The 23,727-nt window shown below is 42.3% G+C and overlaps 1 protein-coding gene across 1 annotated transcript in view; it reads left to right on the top strand.

Annotated features, from left to right (window-relative positions):
* Positions 1-23,727, top strand: part of LOC311045400 (serotransferrin-like) — a 35,730-nt gene that overhangs the window by 2,753 nt on the left and 9,250 nt on the right. Inside the window, exons 4-10 of the mRNA XM_084057248.1 lie at positions 18,133-18,326; positions 18,868-19,025; positions 19,555-19,657; positions 20,016-20,213; positions 21,327-21,483; positions 22,478-22,533; positions 23,145-23,314. Coding sequence (XP_083913374.1) covers positions 18,290-18,326; positions 18,868-19,025; positions 19,555-19,657; positions 20,016-20,213; positions 21,327-21,483; positions 22,478-22,533; positions 23,145-23,314 — 879 coding nt within the window. The 5' untranslated portion in view covers positions 18,133-18,289. The remainder of the gene's footprint in view (positions 1-18,132; positions 18,327-18,867; positions 19,026-19,554; positions 19,658-20,015; positions 20,214-21,326; positions 21,484-22,477; positions 22,534-23,144; positions 23,315-23,727) is intronic.

Here is a 23,727-nt window from a genome sequence, read left to right as displayed (position 1 = left end):
TGTGGGAACACATCTATGTGTGTGTACAGTATGTGTTCTTGTATGAGCTGCTACGGCTTTCTGGTGTGAGTGTGTGTGTGTGTGTGTGTGTGTGTGTGTGTGTGTGTGTGTGTGTGCGTGTAGCCGCTCTTTTCTCTCATGCTGCTCTTTGAGCTCATTGCCAGAGTGTTAGGGGGAGTGAGCTCACGCTCAGCGCGCTGTTGAGCCTTCCACAGACGCACTTCAATGAGACCGCCGACCTCGCACCCCCCCGTCCCCCGTCCCCGTCCCCCCACCCCACCCCTCCACGACCGCGCCACATCACAGGGACGGGGCCGCTAACGACGACTATAACGGCGCCGATTGAAAACTTAATTAGAAAGGCCAGGGCTGAGCGGGCAGAGAGGCTGGCCGGGTATAGGGGACAGGCCCCGGGGTGCTGGGGGACACAGGCTGGCATATTTGCCAGCCTGTGTCCACGGGGGCCACGGACCCCGTGGCCCTTGTTGTAGTAAAACGCTCCGACGCACACGCACACACACACAGACACACACACATCGAGCTGTGCAGCGGCAGGGTTCTGCTGTACTTGGCATGTCATGTCAGTCATGATCAGAGAGTTTGCTCTCGAATTATGCAATGTATCTCCATAACCCATTGAGACCTGAAGCCGATTCTACATGTCTCCTAAATCTCAACAGTATTCTGAAAAACGTATGTTTCTATATCAGTGGTGCTCAATCTTTTTCATGTCAAGGACCCCCAAAATGATATGTATTTGGCCGCCGACCCCCATCAAAATATTTTGTTCCAGGGACCCCCAGAAGCAAAGATTTTAGTTAAAAATGTTCGCTTTAAAAATGTATATATTCAAAGATTTGCACACATTTTCACGATTTTTCAAAAATAGCAGATCTACAAGCTCGTAGCGCGGCACTCGGTGCCGCGCTATGAGCTTGTAGATCTGCTATTTTTGAATAGCCCAAAGTGTAAAATAATGCTTTTTAGCTCAAATCTAAAAATGACACAGTTCCAGGTCTCAATGGGATAAGAGAGGCCCAGTGTGGGATGATGAGCCTATACTGTTGCTGTGTGGGAAAGGCCCAGAGCTGTGAAAGAAGACAACTTAATGCGCTCGATGACAGCTGCCCCCCCCCAACTCTAGTTTCAGTTCATTGAAATGAATGGTGAAACAGTCAGTATAGTCTTTCTTTGGGGGGTTTTAAATCACTATTCTGCATGGGGCTATAGCCACCTGTTGCTCATCACCAACCATCTCCAACTGACTTAGTCCCAACATGAGCCTGAACTGATCAAATACATAATCCTGCAATAGATGGAAGTATGATACTCAACATGGCATATAGTGCAAAGAATCTGACTCCGCCTCCGTATAGTGTCTGTGAACACATTTCTCATTTTGACGTTTTTGAATAAGCGATGCATTTGAACACTGCCTCTTCTATGATCTGATTCTCCAACTCACCTCCAGCAGCTGTCAGCTCCCACATGGTGGCCATTGCGCCAACATGCTGAGTTTACCCAATACTGAGGTTAAGATGCTGAAGAGCCAACAGAAACCCTATAGTTGACGAGGGTCCGCCAATATTTTCCTCTACACCGAAAATAGCAGATCTACTAAAGCTATTCTGCCCCGGAACAGGGACACGCTATTATAGTGGCTAGACATGGAGCGGTCACATTGTAAAGGGCAAAAGGTTGCAGCAAAACGCAACAATGGCGGTTTCGAACCAGCGAGCGGAGCTGTTACCTCTGAGTGCATTCTGTGGCATCCTGTACACCTCTCTCCCCGCGGGGGCTCCATGCACCACCTCACAGTGGCGGGACAGTCCCATCAGCAGCAGCAGCAGCAACAACGGCGAGATCACCAGCATCATCCTCTCACACCATTAGAGACCAGTCCAGTCTGCTTGGTACAAAAACACACACGTGGAGGGGGTGGTGGAGTGGTGGGGTTGGTAAACTGGATGAAGATGCAGATAAGAGGGAGACTTGAGCCCGTGGCTGTAATAATGTCCAGGGGTCCCACCGTGGTGGTGGTCTGGCTGGCGGTGGCTCTTAACGCTGTCACAAACCGTCCGCCTCCGCCTGACTCGCTGTCTCCGGCACTGGCTGTGCGGGGGCATCTGTGTCTGTAGGTTCTATGTAGAGGGAACAATGGGGTTGCCCCGGAGTGGTCCCTGGGTATATATAGAGAGTCCCCCCCCCCCCCCATGCAAGGGGAACACCAAAGTGGGGGGAGGGAAGGAGAGAGAGAGGAGGGGGGGGGATGCTCCCATGACCAATGCACAAACAGACGAATTCATTAAGACTTGTGACAAGCGAATCGGGCGCAACTTGCCAAGGCTGTTTATTACAAAAGGGGTTTGGTTCTGTTGAAAGGAGAGAGAGAGAGAGGGGAGGGAGACGGTGAGAGATGAAGAGAGAGAGAGGGAGGGAGGGAGGGAGGGGATGGTGGTGTGATTGGACGGGAGGGCAAGGAGGGGGAGGAGGAGGAGAGGGGGGGGTGTTTGAATGTATTAACATAAAAATAATATGGAAGAAAGTTGTGCAGTTAAGGGCATCGCCTGTTGTGACATGTGGTGGCATGCAGAGAGAGAGAGAGAGAGAGAGAGAGAGAGAGAGAGACACACACACAGAGAGAGAGAGAGAGAGAGAGAGTTTTGGGGGAGGGACAGTATGTGAGAGAGGACGGGACAGAGCGAGCGAGCGAGGAGAGAGAGAAGCGTCTGCCATTCTCCGTGCCCCTCAAAGGGGGCATTGTCCTTTGCATCCCTCTGAGGATGCCCACATCAAAGCCGTACCCCGGGCATCACTTGGTCGCCGCGCCGATTGATCACTTACAGCGCTTTATCCCCCCCATTAAAATATTGTCAGTTCACATCACTTTTGTCTTTCTCAGCTGAACTCGCGTTTTTTATGTTACGTAAAGACGGCGTGTGTTTTTAACAGTGATGGACCCAGTTGTTTTTATTTAAGAAAAAGACCAGTGGTGGAAAAAGTGCCAAAAATGTTTACCTAAGTAATGAAGTATCAATGTTGCAATGTAGTAATAAACTCTGTTACAAGTAAAAGTCCGGAATTCAAAAGTTACTTGAGTAAAAGTACAAAAGTATTGGCATCAAAATGTACTTAAAGTACCCAAATTTAAAAGTACTCATTATGCAGAATGTCCCATTTCACAAGTGTTAAAATGTGTAGAAATCTTACTTAATAGCAGATGTACAAGCTCACAACGCGTTGCGAGCTTGTAGATCGGCTATTTTCAAATAGCCAAAGTATATACGTAGGGATGAAGTGGTTAATGCATGTTTTGTAATAATAATAAAAAACGACAAAGTAACTAGTAACTGAAGTTTTCAAATAATTGTAGTGGAGCAAAAGTACAATATTTGTCTCTGAGATGTAGTGGAGTAGAAGTAAAAGTACAGGAAATTGGAAGTACTCCAGTAAAGTAAAAGTAAAAAAATGTAACCTTTGGACAGCCCATTTGAAAAATCATATTATTGGATTAATGTATTCATCACTTTAATGTTGCGTTTTATAATGGTGGGACTGATTTTAATTATTTGATGTGCTGCTGGCTGGGGTAGCTTAACCTACCATAATGCACCATCATGTAGGCCTATACCAGGGGTGGGCAACTTTGATGATGGAGAGGGCCACTATATTTCCACACTCACTCCAGAGGGCCACGTTGCATATAACTGTCGGGCCATTCTATGTCACACAAAAGTAGCAAAAATAGCAGATCTACATGCTCAAAAAGTTTTTTTAAACCCATTTTTGAATTGGAATCCTGAATTTTGTTTTATTGTCTCCGCCAGGCCGAAAGGCATGGCGAGAGAGTATGGTTATCACCAGTCTCACAGAACTTGGTCCTAAGTTTGGCAATGGTACCAGGGCTAACACCAAATAATGCTGTCACTCTGCATAACGGAACAACAGCTTCACTTGCCCTGTTGCACGGGCCTTATCCTGACAAAAGTGTCATCTTTCCATGGGGGCAGTGTTGCTGCTTGGAGCATACACAAACTCAACAAAGTTGCAGAACCCATGTTCAGGTGCCAGTCACTCACCTGTGAGGCAGTCACACACCTGTGACTGGCACACACCTGAAGCCCATGTGTCACGACATTGAATGTCAGCAGAAAAGTCTAACAGGCCATTTTGGCACATTTTTGCTCGTCGCTACCCAGACGTTTGCCTGTGTTGCTCATTCCATGAATGACCGATGCTTACAAGCTGTACCTCGTTGTGAAGGTGACTAATCACCGATAAAGAATATATACAACACTTTACTGATTGGTATTAGTAAAGGGGAGATATAATGGCCCAAATTCAAGTTTCCTTACATTTTGTGAGCAGTTTATAATATCCTGTTATACTGCAACATAGAATTTAATTCTAAGTGTAACTGTAGAAATTGACCCATTACATCCTCATACTTAACTCTCGGGATCTTGGCAGTAAACGTTTAAACCACTAAAACGGGAAAATAGTCGCTCTACAAGCTTACTATTATTCTGCCATTTTTCATATTTTGTTGAATTGTTTTCACTATTTTCATCTATGGCATGCTCAACATATAGGGACACCAGGTTGCAAGTGGTTACAGTGTCAAATAATGACGTTGATTGATTTAATGATTGAATGCTTTATTAACAGTTTGCAAAAAAGGTACCGTGGTACAGATTTATAAAACAAATGCTAAAAGGATATAATAGCCCAGGGCTTATTTCCATTATGGTCCTGTGTATTCAATTCCTCGAGACATTTAAAGACAAACAATAATATGCAAAACGTCATAGGAGTAGTAATAAAGAAAAATATGTACAGTAAACATTTGGGGGATGGGGGGGGGGTTCATTTCTGGTGATAAGCTTAGACTTTTTACAGGGTCCAGTTACAAATTGCAGACACCTGTAGGCGTTCTTTTAGAGCGGTTTTGAACGAGGGTAAGGAGTCACACTTTTTTATGACCATAGGACATTCCACATTTTGGTGGCATAGCAGTAGAACGAATTTAACCTGTGGTTTTAGCCAAATCTGGGTTGAACGTGATTGGTGGAGCTCCCTCTGGTGTTGTGCTTGTGTGTGTGCGTCTTTAACGTTATTGAAGTAGTTTGACAGGTACATGGGTGTCTCTGTGGTGTAGTCAAAGTGACATCGGATGAGTGCTCCAGCTAGAGTCTTCAGTGTATTCCTACTGACCAACGAGGAGATCCTGTACAAAAACCCTGTTCTTTGGTTGACTTTTTTGATTACTTTAGTTGCCATTTTTTCACTGAAAAGATTTGCCTCTAAAATACAACCCAGGTAGGTAATTTCTTCTTTCCCTGTGATAACATTGTCACCCACTTTGACTGTGAAGTCATTGGCCTTGCAGAGGTTTATTCTGCACCCAAAGAGAATGGATTCAGTTTTACCCAGGTGTAATGATAGTTGTTATCAGCGAGACAGGTGCAGATTTTACCGAGTTCAGAGCTAAGGGCTTTTTCAAACTGCGATTTGTCCTTGCCCGAGACTAGGAGTGCAGAGTCATCCGCGAACAAGAACAAATTGCAGTCACATGCTGATGTCATGTCGTTCACATATATTAGGAGCAGTAAATTCCCTTGTAGGATTGCATCCAGTTCACTGATGTGCTATGAAAACCAATTGCTTTCAGCTTATCAATCAATATAGAGTGGTTTACGGTGTCAAATGGCTTTTGGTGGTCCAGCATGACCGTGCCGCAGTATTTGCCCGCGTCCACCTCATGTTTGATGTGGTCGGTCAAATAGAGAAGGCATGTGTCAGTGGAACGAGATGTTCTGAAGCCAGATTGGAATTCGTACATTCGTTCTTTTTCAGCAAGATACTTTTCAACCTGCTCAAGGCCTGAATGAAATGTCCCTATGCACACCTAATACAAAGACTAACACATCAAATATGTCGGCACACTAATAAAACCCTAATAACACAGTAATAAACACATCAGTGCAGATGCACGTAGACTAATGACAGTGATGTCTGCAGCAGACGGTGACAGACGGCGCTACAGACACAATGTTCTGTACATTTGTAAAGGAGCGCGGAAGAGAGGGACACGGTCACTCTAGTTGATGAGTCTGTGCTGACCGACCGGTAAAGCACCAAAGGAAGGGCGACACAAATTGGAGTCATCTTCGAGCCAACTTAACTGGCCGAGGGGATGAAAAGGGCCGTCAGAAGGGTCCGGCCTCTGGCGGGGCGATATCAAAAAGGCCCGGCCTCTGGCGGGGCGAGGGCCGGCCTCTGGCGGAGCAATATCAAAAGGGCCGGCCTCTGGCGGGGCGGGTATCAAAGCCCCCGCGGGCCGCCGTCCCTCCCCGGCCCCATGCGAGCGGCCAACGCTGACGGCACGGCTCACACTGCCAACGGCGGTATGTGTGAGAGAGAGTGTGCAACTGTGTGTTTACGCTCCAGACCAAAGCTTTCTGTGCGCGGCCGCCTCAGGCTTCCATGTCACAAGGTCAGGCTTTGAAGTCATCGGGGTGTGTTGGGGGGGGGGGCAGCGAGTGACAACTTCATGTGTACAAGGATGTACGAGGGAAAAAGAAAAACGGAAATAAAGAGAAACAGGCCGTGCACTCGTAGGAGGGAGACGTGGAAAAATATCGAGTCTTGCCTATTTTAACTCGGCTTTCTGACACCTGTGTGTGTCTGTGTGTGTGTGTGTGTGTGTGTGTGTGTGTGTGTGTGTGTGTGTGTGTGTGTGTGTGTGTGCTTTTGAGAGCAACAAGTCCCCACAAGTATAGTAGGATTTGAGAAATCGAGATTGTGAGGACCGTCGGAATTATGCCTGATCTCTACTTAGTTGCGCGACCAGTGTAGTGCACCAAAAAAATAGCAGATCTACAAGTTCACAATGCGTCTGTGAACTTGTAGATCTGCTATTTTCGGCTTTAGGGTTAGGGTTAAAAATGGCACACACAAGAGAAAACGGCATTCCTTAAAGTCTAAAACTTTGTTGTCCTCACATGTATAGTAATACAAAGTAACTTGTGTGTGTGTGTGTGTGTTGTTGTGTCCCCGCGGGGCACAATAGGCCCAGAGATCAGAGTGCCGGTCCGAGCCGAGCGGAGTGGGGAGAGACAAGGCCCAAGCGGCGGCTCCCTTTCATCCCTGCCCAGTCCTAACATCCATTTGCCTTTGATGTCCTTTGATTAACCCATTAAGATCGGGAACGCATCATCTGTGTCATTTTTTTTAAATTTCTTTGGGCTATTCAAAAAAAGCAGATATACAAGCTCATAGCGCGGCACCGAGTGCCGCGCTATGAGCTTGTAGATCTGCCATTTTTTTCTTTTAAAGGAGTAGTTGACCCATTAAAAATCTTATGTTCTATCAATTACACACCCCATGAAGCATTGAATTAATAGAGATTTTTTTGTTTTTGTCGCATTCCTGAGCCAATAATTTCATTACCGGTGTAAAGATGCTAATGTATCCGGTAGGAGACACAAAGGTGACTCTTTGTGTCTCCTACCGGAGAGACCACTGGTCATAAAAGTATTGGCTTAGGAATGTGACAAAACCAAAAAAACTCCATGAATGCAATGCTTCATGGGGTGTGTAATTGATAGAAAATAAGTCATTTTCTGGGTGAACTACTCCTTTAAACATATGTGCAAATCTTTTATATATATATTTTTAAAGCGAACGTTTGTAAAATGTTTTGTTCCAAGGACCTCCAGAAGCAATTATTGGAGTTACAAATGTTCACTTTAAAGAACATATATTCAAAGATTTGTGCAAATGTTCACGATTTTTCAAAAATGGCAGATCTATACAAGCTCATAGTTATATGAGCTTGTATATCTGCTATTAATTATTAATATTATTAATCTAAAATGACAGAGATGCGTTCCAGGTTTTAATGTGTTAATCTGCCTTCTGCCTTCCTCCCTTCCTCCCTCTATCTACTGGGCATAGTGCACTGTTAGCCTCCCTAGGCTAGTCTTTAATCTCTCCGCCTCTGTGTCAAGGTGCTTGTTATAGTTTCGACATTTTCATTCGTTTCGTTTCTTTATTTAGTTTCGACTTTTGGTTTTTACTGACTTGGCGAGCCTTCCTGTTTGGCAGCTGGCTCTTTGAGTTCCTGACAACTCCATTTAACTGTTATTCTGCTTTTTTTTTATTAGGTCCTCAAAGTTTTTAATTCCAAGCGCTGCTTGACATCCTATGATCAATCTAAGTGGACAAGTAGTCAAAAGCACTGGATGTTCTTTTTTGTGAATTCAATCCAATTTGGCTTTTATCTCTGCTGTGCTGAATCAGCCTAACAAAGACCCAGAGACCCGGGTTTCCCGGTGCAAGCAAATGAGCCGGCATAGTTTGCCACCTGGAGAAGCCAGCTAATGTCATGCCACCGAGAACCCTGAGGAGCAGGCATGTGCACACATAGACATCAAAGGGGGCTCAAGACCCTGCCCTTTTACCTGTCTGCAAAAAGTGTCCTCTCTCCATACCATGGTCTGCAGCATTTACTCTGGTGAAAGAAATGTAAATGCCCACTTTCCATGCGATACCCGAAGGCAGCATTCAAAAGAATTGCCTTTTCCAAACTCTCCTGAACTTGAATGCTGCGTTAATGAAATAAATGCCCTCTGAGTAGAAATCCCTGCCGTATGTCGCATCTCTGACTTAATAACTGCAACTGTTACGTCCCTAATGGTGTTCACTCTCCATTCCGACATCTCACCACTCCGACTAGTGGCTTCCGCGTGCGGTTAGGGTTAGGGTTAGGGTTAGGTATAGGGTTCGTCAACGTCGGAAAGGCGACATGTCGGAAAGGAGAAATGCACCCGTCCCTAATAGGTGGTCTAGGGGATAAGGGACAATAACAAATACCCAATGACAGATTTGAACAGAAACGGATGGATGAGTGAATTCAGTGTTTTACTTTGAAGTGGATAGAGCTGAAATAATGCCAAATAGAGCCAACTTAACAAACACAGGGAAAAGGAACTACCTAAATAAAGTAAAGAGTTAACCTCATCAAAAACCTCCCTACTCTAACAACAAACATAAATTACAATGGGTGGCACACCTCTATACTGGTCAGAATAAACAGAAACGTACCAACGTGCAGTAATGTACAGGTTACCCCGGAACTAAAGCTACCCTTCCCTGTACCAACAAAAGGCTTAAATGACACAATTTAAAAGGATTAACTTGAACCAAGACTGCAACAGGTCTGTCTCAGAGACTCAGAGGAGGTACGGCGCGGGAGAAACATGGCTGCACACAGGTGAATTATGGCTAGAAGTGATTGGTGGAACGATGACTGGAGGACCAACCGGTGTTGAGAGGCGGAGTTGAATGCTGATTGAATGATGAATGACGAGTGCATGGACTGGACCTGGGAATGAATGATAGACAAGAGGACAAAAACAGGGAGAAGAAAACAGAAAACAGCAGTACACGTAACAATAAACCTAGTGTTAATTTAAAATGAGACATTCCTCCATATCTGGCTAGGAATGTCAAAATAATTTTGCCGGCGACCTAAGACGCCACACTGATGTGCCCTTTTGGACATTTCAGCTCCTACCCCTCTAATTATCTCTGCACGTCCCTGCTGGCCCAGGCGTGTGAAATGCCTGAGCAGTACAAAACTCTTTTAGAACAACAGGAGAACATTTTCAAATCCTGGGTTGACCCCTCAAACAAAAGAGTTGGGGCGCTGCTGGGCCTTGGCCTCAGGGTTAGTCTGGAATTCACTCAAAAGGAATTTCAAGATTTTAAAGACTATTGTAAGATGTAGGGCAATACCTCCAAATAGATGGACATGGAATCAGTCCGTAAAAGTCTTATCTGAGCCAACTATAAACTTGATTATATTGAAGGCCAGTCCATAAGAAACAATGTCATTATTGATGGCATTAATGAGTCAGAGGGTGAAAAATGGTCTGACTCTGAGGACAAAGTGATGAAGCTGCTGTCAGAGAAGCTACAGCTTTACCACCACAACATTGAGCTGGAGCGGGCCCACAGGTCTGGAAGACCTTCTCCATCCTCCACCAGGCCCAGGCCCATTGTTGTCACATTTCTGCTCTATAAGGAAGGACAAACTGTAGGTTTTCAGCAAAGCCAAAGCCCTGAAAGGCACTGACATCTACATACAGTGCCTTGCAAAAGTATTCACCCCCCTTGGCTGTTTACCTATTTTGTTACATTACAACCTGTAATTTAAATGTTTTTTAATCAGAATTTTATTTGATGAATCTGCACGAAATAGTCTTAGTTTTGAAATGAAATGAGAAATATATATATAAAAAAATGATTTTAAAAAATAAAGAACTGATAATTGGCATGTGCTTATGTATTCACCCCCTTTGTTACGAAGCCCCTAAAAAGTTCTGGTGCAACCAATTACCTTCAGAAGTCACATAATTAGTGAAATGAGTCAGGGTTGGGTTATAAAAAAAATATCCAAATCTTTGATGATCCCCAGGAGCACCATCAAATCCATCATAATCAAATGAAAAGAACATGGCACCACAACAAACCTGCCAAGAGAGGGCCGCACACCAAAACTCACGGACCGGGCAAGGAGGGCATTAATCAGGGAGGCAGGACAGAGACCAAAGGTAACCCTGGATGAGCTGCAGAGTTCCACAGCAGAGACTGGAGTATCTGTCCATAGGACCACAATTAGCCGTACACTCCATAGAGCTGGGCTTTATGGAAGAGTGGCCAGAAGAAAGCCATTACTTTCAGTTAAAAATAAGAAGGCACGTTTTGAGTTTGCAAAAAGGCTTGTCGGAGGCTCCCAAAATGTATGGAGGAAGGTGCTCTGGTCAGATGAGACTAAAATTGAACTTTTTGGCCATCATGGAAAACGCTATGTCTGGCGCACACTCAACACATCCCATCCCCCCAAGAACACCATCCCCACAGGGAAACATGGTGGCCAAAAAGTTCAATTTTAGTCTCATCTGACCAGAGCACCTTCCTCTCTGATTAATGCCCTCCTTGCCCGGTCCGTGAGTTTTGGTGGGCGGCCCTCTCTTGGCAGGTTTGTTGTGGTGCCATGTTCTTTTCATTCGATTATGATGGATTTGATGGTGCTCCTGGGGATCATCAAAGATTTGGATATTTTTTTAATAACCCAACTGTGACTCATTTCACTAATTATATGACTTCTGAAGGTAATTGGTTGCACCAGAACTTTTTAGGGGCCTCATAATATGCACATGCCAATTATCAGTTCTTTATTTTTTTAAATCCTTTTTTTATATATATATTTCTCATTTCATTTCAAAACTAAGACTATTTCGTGCAGATTCATCAAATAAAATTCTGATTAAAAAAACATTTAAATTACAGGTTGTAATGTAACAAAATAGGTGAACAGTCAAGGGGGGTGAATACTTTTGCAAGGCACTGTAAATGAAGATTTTCTTGCAGCTGTTCGACTGAAGTGAAAATAACTCCTTCCAGCCATGAGGGATTGCCAGGGAGAAGGGGGAGATTGCCTACCTGTGGTGGTGTGACCAACTCCTTGTCCACTCACCAGCCCAGACACCTGCACTGAGGCCTACTAATGAACTGCCAATACCTTCAGCTTTAACATTAGACATGATGCAGGCACGCATGCACGCACTCTCTCCCTTTTAATATTACAACTTGTATTTGGCATTAGTAAATAACAACAATACATGTTTACAGAGTGATACGGCTATTTTGGATGGATAAGACTACAGGTGTGCCTTGAGATTTTAACATGCCTTTTGGTGTGCCTCGGGCACAAAAAGTTAGAAAGCCACTGGTCTACTTTATGTGACGTGTATCACTATTTTAATGGATTAAAATAGCATGCAGGTCCATTCATGTCAGCCCAGTGCAAGTGGGCCACTTCTGATGTTTGTTTAATGCTTCAGGGCTGAGTGATCTTCCTAAGTGGAAGTGTGGGAATGTCTGTGTTACCAACTATGAAGACATACTGTACAATAACACCTTGTAATGAGGACCTGAGGTCTTGTTGTCACAAGCATTGTCGGGTTTGTTTATTTATGTCCGCCCCAGACATATATCTGGGAAGATAATAATCTGATTACACAGTTCTGATTACAGGCGTCTAGTGTTTCATATCCTCTTTGCCCTGATGTGCGTGCAGACTCATCGCTGGCACGATACAGTAGCACGAGGAGGTTACACGAAGACAAGAAGGAATAAAGGGTGCGTTCGGATCAGTGTTGATTTTGACAGCAAATTTTGATGTAGTTTTAGTAGTCTTTTGAATACAATTCCATTTAGTTTAAGTCCTATTTTAGTCATCTGAAATGTTTTACCTTTAGTCTAATTTCGTCGACTAAATATCATAAGATTATAGTCGACTAAAATGTATTTTGGCGGTGCATTGATGGTGTCGTAATGGCTGATTTTACAATTGGTTGCATGCTGAAAATAGCCGATCTACAAGCTCACAACGCGACGCGTTGTGAGCTTGTAGATCTGCTATTTTCAGAGCGTAACACCCGAGCGCAACCAAACATAAAATGACTCGTCTTTTAGTTCTACTGGATCTCTTCTCCACTAGTCCCTCACAAACATTTTAGTCTAGTTTTTATTTGTTGACAAAATTGCCAATATATTTAGTCTTAGTTTTAGTCATCGTAGCTTATTTTTATTTAGTTTTTGTTTAGTTTTCGTCAGTGAAAAAAGGTAGACGACGAACATTTTTTGTCATACTTTTAGTCGACGAAATCAACACTGGTTCGGATATAAGGCACTGAGTGCACTGGTCCAATACAAACCAATACGTGAGTGCGCTCCCGGTGCGCATATCCGAACGCACCCAAAGTCTGCACACTGATAATGCTGCAAAAGCTCCGCTGTATTTTGTATTGCCCGTCGTTTTTTATATACGTCGTGTAAGTCCTGATGAAGATCACTTCGAGTGATCGAAAAGTACTGTCTCCTACTTAAGTGCAATTTTGAGGTATTTTTTACTTTACTGGAGTATTTCCAATTTTCTGTACTTTTACTTCTAGTCCACTACATCTCAGAGACAAATATTATACTTTTACTGCACTATAGTTATTTGAAAACTTTAGTTACCAGTTACTTTGTAGATTTTTATTATTTTTACGAAACATACTTTAACCACTTCAGCCCTATATACATTTCGGCCAATTTGAAAATAGACGCTCTACAAGCTCACATTGTGAGCTTGTAGATCGGCTATTTTCAAAAATATTTTTTATACATTTTGAAGTTGTGAAATGGGCCCTTCTGCATAATGAGTACTTTTACTTTTGTTACTTTAGTCAAAATATCGGTCAAAATAACATCACTAGGACTCTCCAAAAATATCAGGATGGGCATCGGACCCAAAGATCTGGCATCAGGCAGGCTCCACTCAACAACAATCGTGTAGAATAACACGCAGGTATTGTTGCCATTATGAAACCATTTCTCCCATTGTTTCACACAGAAAACAATTGAAAATGTAGGTCAGTAGGGTAACGCATGCCTTCCCCACATTTCAACACAGGATGGCCTGACAATAGTCACACAGAAACAACTTGTATTGTGTTGCATGCTTGTATCGGCTCATTGTTAGGCATTATTAATTAATTTGTTAGGCGTTATTAATTCGATCTCGTTATGTTACGTCATGTCATGTTGACTAATGCCGTTAAATGCAACTTCACCCTGGGTAATGTTGAAATAATAACATTGAATTGATCATTTCAGTAACAATTAACAGGTCGGAAAATATTTGCCAGAAAAAAAAGAAAAAAAAATCTCAGCTCTAATAAAACTTTATAGTAATTTTTTTCCAGTAACTATTAAAAATGGGCTCGATTTAGAGAAAGGCGATATTGTAATCAAGTCAAAATAATCCATTCCATACAAGTTTAGGTACAAAGCAACAACATCTTCCAAAAAATACAAGTAAATATAAATGTAAAGTGCTTATGTTCCCTTCATGGGTCACCATTTATGAACTCGGATGAATTATGCAAAACAGGAAAGGTCCTCTGTGTCTCAGGCCCAGCCCCCCCATGCAAAGCCCTGGGGGGTGCAGGGGGGTGGAGTTGGTGGTGATCAGTGATTTATTCAGAGACATGTTGATAATTAGGGAATTAGACTATTTTTTATTTGGGGCGGTCGTAGCTTGGTGCCTTGGTTCTCAAAGTGCGGTCCGGGGACCCCCAGGGGTCCTTGAGTGGGTTCTGCAGTGGGTACCCAGCAATGTCAGGATCTGCATTTCTGTGCCTTATTTTGAAGTGTATTTTCAAGTAAAAGTACAGAAAATTGGAAATACTCCAGTAAAGTAAAAATACCTCAAAATTCTACTTAAGTACAGTACTTGAGTAAATGTGCTTAGTTACTTTACACCACTGATTCCTGTCATACTGTTTCCTCACCATTACACAACTTGCACAACCACCCATCCACTCATCTGGAGAAACAATACCTGCCTTCATCAAATGTCCAGGAAACAGCCACACTTACGGTCAAGTGTCACTTCGGTATGTCCTTTGTGACATTGTGTGCTTTGCAAGTGATTAGATAATTACGCTGTGGAAAATAGATTACAGTGAAACTAGTTGTTCATTTAAACTAGCTGGCACCAGTTGCTGAAACGGGAACAGATACCTTCTTTAACTTGTGAGCCACAATGGGCTCTGTATTCAGTGGTGGACAAAGTACTACATTTGTTTGTACTTAAGTAAAAGTATCAATACTGCAATGTAGACATACTCTGTTGCAAGTAGAAGTCCGGAATTCAAAATGTACTTGAGTAAAAGTACGAAACTATTATCAAAATGTACTTAAAGTACCAAAAGTAGAAAGTACTCATTATGCAGAATGTCCCATTTCACTAAGTTTTCAAATGTATAAAATGTATTAAAATCTTTTTAAAATAGCAAAATAGATCTACAAGCTCACAATGCGTCGCATCGCGACGCATTGTGAGCTTGTAGATCGGCTATTTTTAAATGGCCGAAATGTATATAGGGCTGAAGTGGTTTTGTAATAATCATCAAAATCTACAAAGTAACTACTTACTAAAGTTTTCAAATAATTGTAGTGGAGTAAAGGTACAATATTTGCCTCTGAGATGTAGTGGAGTAGAAGTAAAAGTACTGGAAATACTCCAGTAAAGTAAAAAATACCTCCAAATTGTACAAAGTACTGTATGTGAGTACCTGTACTTAGTTACTTTCCTGCTGAGTGTTGGTTGAAAATGGTCATATTTTAAAGACAGATAATCAAAAGTGTCAAGCTTCCTTGACTGATTATAATCTAATAACACCTTTTCCAAATGTAATCTGGGCTCAGTATGCCAGTAGATGCTTTTACATTTTTCATAATCTGAATACATAATCCGGATTACATATAGTTAGTTACTACCTAACTTTTGCTTTTGGCCTCATATGCCCTTTTCCTCTCTCCTCACAGTTCCAAATAAATTCAAGAAACAAAAGGAATCTAAGCCTCACAGAGAGCGACAATGGAAGAAGTGATAAGGATGCAGGTCCTTTATTGCGCTGTCAAGGCAAGGGTGAATGTTATTTCATACTTTGGGCACTTCCAGTTTGTACAGTATCACGTGACTTCATGGACATTCTGTAAGACCCTGACCCTTCCTTGTTGTGTGAGGAGACAAAACGTGTACATTCATCATTGATGCCCTGGTATTAATAACCCTGCAGATGAAGGATTGCAGAGGGTAGGTTGAAAAGATTGAATATCATCCATTGTGAAAGTAGTGGGCATGGTGTCTCAATATTCAGAACATCAGGTGGGCAAGCCTTCATGATAATATTGTATTATAATATTTTGTCCTGTTTAGTTGTTGGGGGCATTTGCTACTGTACCTTTGCACTTAAAAGGATAGTTCACCCCCAAAATGACTTTTTTTCTCTTTCGATTACTCACCCCATGGAGACTTGAATTCATGGATATTTTTTTAGTTTTTGTCGCATTCCTAAGCCAATCATTTGATGAGGGTTCCCGTAGGAGACACAAAGGAGACTCTTTGTGTCTCCAGTAGACACAAAGGGAAAACATGAGTAAACTTCTGAATTTAGAATTTACCCATCCTAACTATTGGGATCAGTGACGGGGAGCACGTTTAGGGTTTAAGTGTCTTGCTCAGGGACAGGGACACATTGACACATTAAACCGGCAACCTTCTGATTGCCAGATGACCTCTCAGTAAGGTTTGACCACTTGAACCCCAGCATCCATATCCTCGGGGCAACAACACTTTTTATCCAAAGCGCTTTAAATAGATTGTGCATTACATTCACCCATTCACACACCGATGGCGGAGGCACCAACCTGCTCATCGGGAGCAAGGGGTTCAGTGTCTTGCTCAAGGACACTTCGACACTAAAGTCTAGGAGAGCCTGGGATCGAACTGGGAACCTCACGGTTCCCATCCAGCCACTCTACCTCTGAGCCACTGCCACCCCGTAGCAGATCTATACTAAGCTTGTAGATCAGCTATTTGTGGCGAAGAGATTTGGTGTATAAGGGAAAAAAGCGGTACAGTTGCAACTCAGGTCCTTTTGATTAAGAATAGAGGGTTTAAGTGGTTAATTTAGTCATCAACATGTTCTTAAGCTCAACCGTTGACTCAGTAAATGTTGCATGTATGGAATTTGCTATGGTCAATGTGTCCACTGTAAAGACATTTGCACTGCCAGTGTTTATTTTGAATAACATATTGTTGCTGTCAGGCAGAAACCTCTTACTGTATCTCCATATTTTAACTTAGCGAAAGTAGCAGATCCACAAGTTTTGAGCATGTAGATCTCTTACTTTTGCTATTTTTGAATTTGAATCCTGAAAAGTAAGAGTTTTGGACATAATGAGGTTTCCATCCGACAGAGACGATATTCAGAATGACAGTATATTGCTCAATTGTTCCTTTATGTTTAATCACTTACAGCCTTAGTTGACCGGGGTCCCAGATGGTCTTTACTTGGTCTCCGCCATTATTGCCCCTCCACACCAAACCTCTCAGCTGGAAAGAGCCGACCTACATGGTGGTCACAAGTTCACAACACATCACAACATAATGCATTGTGACCTTGTAGATCGGTTATTTTCACTTAATGTTGCCATGTTCGCTATTATGACATACTCAGAATAGGGATGCATGTGTAGTTAAATCAATACTGACCTAAAAGAAAACACTGAATTTGAGATCAGCTACTGCTGCAAATCAGTATACAGTGTTATACTGCTTATTGTATAACAATATTGTAAATTGTATGACGTGCTAAATGAGCAGTGTTGTTAACTTTATTCAAATGATGGCAACATCTTAGTCATCCTGGCACTCTACACCAGTGGTTCTCAAAGTGGGGTCCGGGGACCCCCGGGGGTCCTTGGGGGGCGTTCGAGGTGAAATTTGTTAATACAGCATCACAATCATTTGAACCCCTTAATCCATAATTTATACGCTGGCTATTTAAAAATAGCTACAAGCTCACAGCGCGTCACTTTGAAAAATGATGATTTTTCTTTTTTTTTTAACACTTCTCTTCTGGGGGTCCCTGGCACAAAACATTTGCAGATGGGGGTCCGTGGCCAAATGCATATCAATTTAGGGGTCCTTATAGAATGCTTTTCATACTTTGCACCAGAATAGCTGCAAAAAGGCCTGTTTTTAAAATGTACCCAATAGATAATTGTTCTCCAGATATTATTCTCTGTGTCAGTTGTTCTCAAAGTGGGGTCCGGGGGGGAGTTTAACCACTTTAACTCTATATAAACCGGCTATTTTCAAAGAGCTGTTCTGTATGAGCTGCACCGCTTTGTGGGCTTTTAGAAAAAACTTGAAAAAATTGAATATTTTTGAAACATTTTAACAACACAAATCTTGTATGACGGTCCGCAGCCAAATACATATTAATTGTAGATATGTCTTTGACATGAAAAAGTTTGAGAACCACTGCTCTATGTTCTTTCTATATAGGATAACATTTTAGTTTTTAGTTTTCAAATGAAATCATTCCACTGCCAAGTGGAACCCGAGAAGGATTATTAATATTTTGACTGGAAATCTTAGCCTGTAACTTTCCACGATGAGGAAATATCATCAGTATTTTCTTCCTTGTCTTTCAACACTAGACTCCTCCCACATGGATGTTTCCCTATAAAAGCAGGAGGAGTCTCAACACCTGTACATCCATCCTGCACAACACCTGTCTGCTGTTCTAACAACACCTGTCTGCTGTTCTAACAACACCTGTCTGCTGTTCTAACCTGGAGACTCGCACTGTCCAACATGCTTCTCCTTCTGTCCTTGTTGCTGGGAAACGCAGGTAAACATGATTCCTTTTTATTGTCTCCGCCAGGCCGAAACGCATGGCGAGAGAGTATGTTTAATACTATCATTATTATTATATTGTTGCTATTATATTGTTGCTGTAGATTGTAGATCTGCCATTTCCACTACTTTTTAAAAATGTTTAAAAATGTTATGAAATGAAACGATTATCACGATTATGCGAAAAATAATTGCTATTATCTCAAATAATTGCGATTTATAGGCGATTATCTAGTGATTGTGACACAAATCATTTATACTTCGGCTATTCGAAAATAGCAGATGTACAATTTCACGCCGCGTCGCATCACGATGTGTTGTGAAGCGTATCCATGACAACAACATGCTCTAAACAGGGACAGCAGGGTTGACCGGAGTGCCCCAGGGCTCTATACTAGGGTCTTTTCTGTTTTCTGTTATTGTGGGGAAAGTAAATGGGGTGTGTAATTGATAGAAAATAAGTCATGTTTAGGGTGAACTACTCCTTTAATTATTATTACCTATGTACATTTTAACATTTTTATCCTTATCCGCAGCATTTACATCTGCTAATCCAACGCCTCAAACCACAAGCATCAGATGGTGCGTGAAATCCGACCAAGAATACTCGAAATGTACAAACCTAGCTGCTACAGACTCTACCTTCTCCTGTGTGCAAAAACAAGACACTCTTGAATGCATCCAGGCAATTAAGGTGAGAACGCTATAGTGTTAAAACTGTAATCCACAAGGGTTAGGCTTATTTTAATGATATGTTATTTTCAGGGTTCAAGGTTCATTTTATTTGTCATTTACATGCAATGCACATGAAACGAAAATCCTACTCAGGACCAGCAGTGTGCAAATGTTCTTCAGGAATTCCGGAAGGAGATCCGGCAGGATTGAAACGTTGATTATTAAGCAGCAATAAAACAAGTGGAGCTGAGATACTAGTGTTGCAGACTTTATCTTACTGTTGATCATTGTTTGTCCAGCACCTGGGTGAGATCGCCCAAATCCCGGGTTAGGACATACAATTTACAGATTGCAGTTTTAATCTCGATAGCTATCAAATAAATAACATATGCACAACTACTGACCAAGGCAAACAAGGAACAACAATGTTTGACCATTTAATTCCAAAACTACACTGGGAATGTTGGTGTCAAGAGAGAGCTACCAGGCCTCTGCAAATGTGCAAATGTTGTTTAGTAGCAAGATGATAAAGATGTGTTTTTTGACAGGACAATGAAGCAGATGCCATCACTCTGGATGGAGGAGACATCTACACAGCTGGAATGACTAACTACAACCTGCACCCCATCATCGCTGAGGACTATGGCCCAGGTTAGATGCATAATGTAACTTATGCAGCATCTATTTCTCCTAATTATGGCTAGATTTTGAAACGATTTTTTTGCATTAATTATCACTTAACCACTTAAAGGCACAATTTAATTTTAGTGAATAAAATGTAATTTTGTCCAATCTGTATGGTAGAGTATGTTAATACAATATAACTTAGATCAGAATTCAAGGCTTCATGGGGTGTGTACTTGAAAGAACATAAACATTATTTTGGGTGAACTACTTCTTTAACATGTCAAGTTGCAACGCATTGTGAGCTTGTATATAATGCTACTTTTGCTATTATTGAAAATTTGAAGAAAGTTAAATCCTGTGCCCTCTGTATTGGACCATGCAGACTCAGACACCTGTTACTATGCTCTGGCCGTGGTGAAGAAGAGCTCCAGCTTCAACATCAATGAGCTGAAAGGAAAGAGGTCCTGCCACACTGGACTGGGGAAGTCTGCCGGCTGGAACATTCCCATAGGAACTCTGCTTACCCTGGGAGCCAATGGGATCGTGTGGGCCGGCGTGGACAAGCAAGCCTTGGAACTGGGTGAGTTTTTTTATGTTTATTTGATTGATATGAAAGTTAACCATACAAAATGACAAGAGTACAAACTATCAAGGATAAAACACAACAATGTCCAGTCCAATACGAGACTATGTTTTCGCCCCTGTCCGTTCGTCCTTGTGCGTGTGTGTGCGTGTGTGTGTGTGTGTGTGTGTGTGTGTGTGTGTGTGTGAGTGTGTGTGTGTGTGTGTGTGTGTGTGTGTGTGTGTGTGTGTTCGTCCGTCTGACTGACTGTGCACAGCTAATCTCTGGCGCCGTTGGCCCTATCGGCGTGAAACTGTGCTCAAACACTCAAACCGATATAAATCGGTTTAGGACAACATATAAATGTGTGATATTACTCGTAGAGATTTTGTCCAAATCGGTACACAGTATCTCTATAGTCATGTGAACAAGACAAATCTGTCAAATTTTTGATTGGCTAAGAATGGCTTCCAAAGTTTGCAGGAGTGGCCCGTTTTGAACAAAATGCCTCAAATCATGAACGCAGCGTCCGATTGCCGTGAAACATTGCTGGCCCACGATAAGCTACCTGCCCTGGCGGAGATCTGTGCTCCGAGGAACACATTTTTCTAGTTTCCATTATGGACTTCACGGAAAACATGACTAATACAACAAAGTACGTTAAATAAACTGAATGCGTGAGTGGGTCCTTGTACTTGTTCTAGTAGTCCAGCGCTGTGGCTGTGAGGATATTACAAGTGGGAAATAGTCAAAATAGTTTTGCTGTTGTTTATCTTTCTATTCTTAGGCATGGGGGACACCCTATTTTCTTATTCGTGTTTTCTTTCATTTCTTTTAAATTCCTCATGCACCATAAAGTAATGCAACAAAAACTAAAACTCTCTATTTATTCAAAGCTTCACAGGGTGAGTGACTGATAGAAAAAAAGTCATTTTGGGGGTGAAATATTCCATTAAACAAGCCTATGAGCTACGTGCAATAGTTTTTTCTTTTCTGGGTTCCTCCAACCATATGGTGTAGTGGTCAATCCAAGGTTCCATTGGTATTAGAGGTATTAGAGATTAGCATGATTACACTGTGTTATCCATGTCAGTGTGTCATAAATGAAACATGACTATTCTGGCTTTCTAGCGGTGAGTCGTTTCTTCTCGGCCAGCTGTGCACCAGGAGCTGACCCTGACATGTTTCCCAAGCTGTGTCAGCAGTGTCCCAGCCAGGCCTCATCCGACGAGCGAAACTGTGATCGCTCACCGTCCAACCCTTACTACGGCTATTCAGGGGCATTCCAGTGAGTTTATCTCCCTCCTCATTGTAACATGTGCATCAACCTTTTGTGGATCAGGATCCACTTAAAAATCTCGAAGGCGTTCGCGGCTCACCCATCTGACCACTTAACTGTTTATTTGTTGAGCTTTTGAAAAAGGTTATCGAAAAAACACGGCCCCCTCGCGTATTGCGATGGCAGGGTGAGTCACCAGAACCAAGGAAGGGTGTTTTTGATGAATCTAACATGTTAAAAATGGAGTTTGAAGTTATAATGGGTTTATATAGGAAGGGGGTGTGTCTGATAAAATTAATATCAAATTTCTAAATACTGAATCAAGCAACTTAAAAACGGTCTGGGGGGCTCACAAAAGCCTAGACGATAAAATTACCCAAAGTTTTTTTCAAAGTGAAATATCCCTTTAAGTGGTCAGAAGTGGCCACCACTGCTAAGGTGAGCATCAGGATTCGGTTGACCCGAGTTATCTCATAAACAAGGTCAACTAAGGGAGTAAGGGAGAGTACAAAGCAGGCTTATTAGTCAATCTATTTTAGCAAAACATAACTTCACATTAGGAAAGCGCAGGCAGTTTGCTTTGCTCTAGTCATTTTCATAACATCATTATACAAAAGCATAACATCATTAGAGAATAAGTTTTTTTTCCCCATATCAGTGTCTGATTTGTTCATGCTTAGTTAAGGTCCTTACACACTGGGAGCGTAAACTATTAATTTGGTGATTCCTCATTAATACAGGTTGATGCTTTTATTCGTCTTTTATTCTAAAATCGACCTCTTTTTCTAAAATGAATTACATCACTTTATCCCAGCGTAATATCCGCGTTCTGTGTAGATGCACTCTTGACACAAACAGCAGTGTAAATGAATGTGAATTAATTGCATGAAAATATAAATAAATAAATAAATAAACATATTAAAATAAAGGCTCCAGGTGTGTAAGGACCTTCACTCTGCGTCTGCTAAATGCCTAAATTGTAAATTGTAATCGTCTCATACAGGTGCCTGGTGGACGGAAGTGGAGACGTGGCCTTTGTCAAACACACCACTGTTCCTGGTCAGTATTACAACATGTTCTACACTGATATGAAATCACGGCTGCGTTAATATTGATTTATATACACAAGGCTGTACTAGTCAAGTAGTCTAGTGGGTCGAGCTACAATAGTATGTATTTAAAGCTGCAATCTTTCCTGTCCTACCAGGGTTTACACTCTATAACATTCGAAGGATCAGACCCTTCATCCTCACCCAGGAGTCAGCCCAGCTCCTTATCTAGACATCAGTCATATCAAAACTTGACTACTGTAACTCTCCCCTCACTGGCCTCCTGGGATGTGCACTTAAGCCCCTCCAAATGATCCAGAATCAAGCGTGTTCAGCGGTTCTGTCAAAATAATGTTTTATTTCCCCCAAATGTTATGGATTGACGCTTCAGTTGTGTGTGCATGTGCGTGTGTGTGTGTGTGTGTGTGTGTGTGTGTGTGTGTGTGTGTGTGTGTGTGTGTGTGTGTGTGTGTGTGTGTGTGTGTGTGTGTGTGTGTGTGTGTGTGTGTGTGTGTGTGTGTGTGTGTGTGTGTGTGTGTGTGACATTAACTCCTTTTCACACATCTTATAAAATATCTTACATTTTCTTTCTAAATAACAAATGGGTGATGGTTTCTTCAGATGAAGTGAAGGACAGCTATGAGTTGCTGTGTAAGGACGGCAGCAGAGCCAGCGTCGACAGCTACAAGAGCTGTCATCTGGCCAAGGTGCCGGCCCACGCTGTGGTCACCCGCCCGGACGAGCCGGAGCTGACCGCCCTCATCTTCACTAAACTCACCTCAGCTGCCACCGTAAGACACAGCTGGCAAACACACATATAAATATCGTTGCTGTCGGGCAGAAACCTCTTATCTCCATATTTTAACATTTTGTGTGTTTTTTTTTCTCGTAAATTAACGCCCTACTTGATCATGCAGCATCATACAGATTATACAGCTTCATAGAAAAGTATCAAAAGTAGCAGATACAAAAAGCAGCACAAAACACAGCGCGAATTCAAGTGCAGCGTTTTGAGAATTTGAATCCTGAATCCTTTTTTTTTAAAACATATTGTAAAAAATCTTATTGTTTTGTCAATTATTTGGGGGCCCACTTGCAATATCCTCACTGCCCACCAGTGGGCCCCAGCCCACATGTTGGGAATTGCTGTGTTACTTGATGCAGATATTGCAGAATAAGACCGCTTGTAGATTTGCCTGCAATG

This window comes from Gymnoscopelus microlampas, assembly GCF_963454915.1.
Source record: "Gymnoscopelus microlampas genome assembly, chromosome: 5".
Classification (NCBI taxonomy): domain Eukaryota; kingdom Metazoa; phylum Chordata; class Actinopteri; order Myctophiformes; family Myctophidae; genus Gymnoscopelus; species Gymnoscopelus microlampas.
The sequence above is the reverse complement of the archived record's forward strand: the minus strand, read 5'-3'. Positions and strand labels throughout refer to the sequence as shown.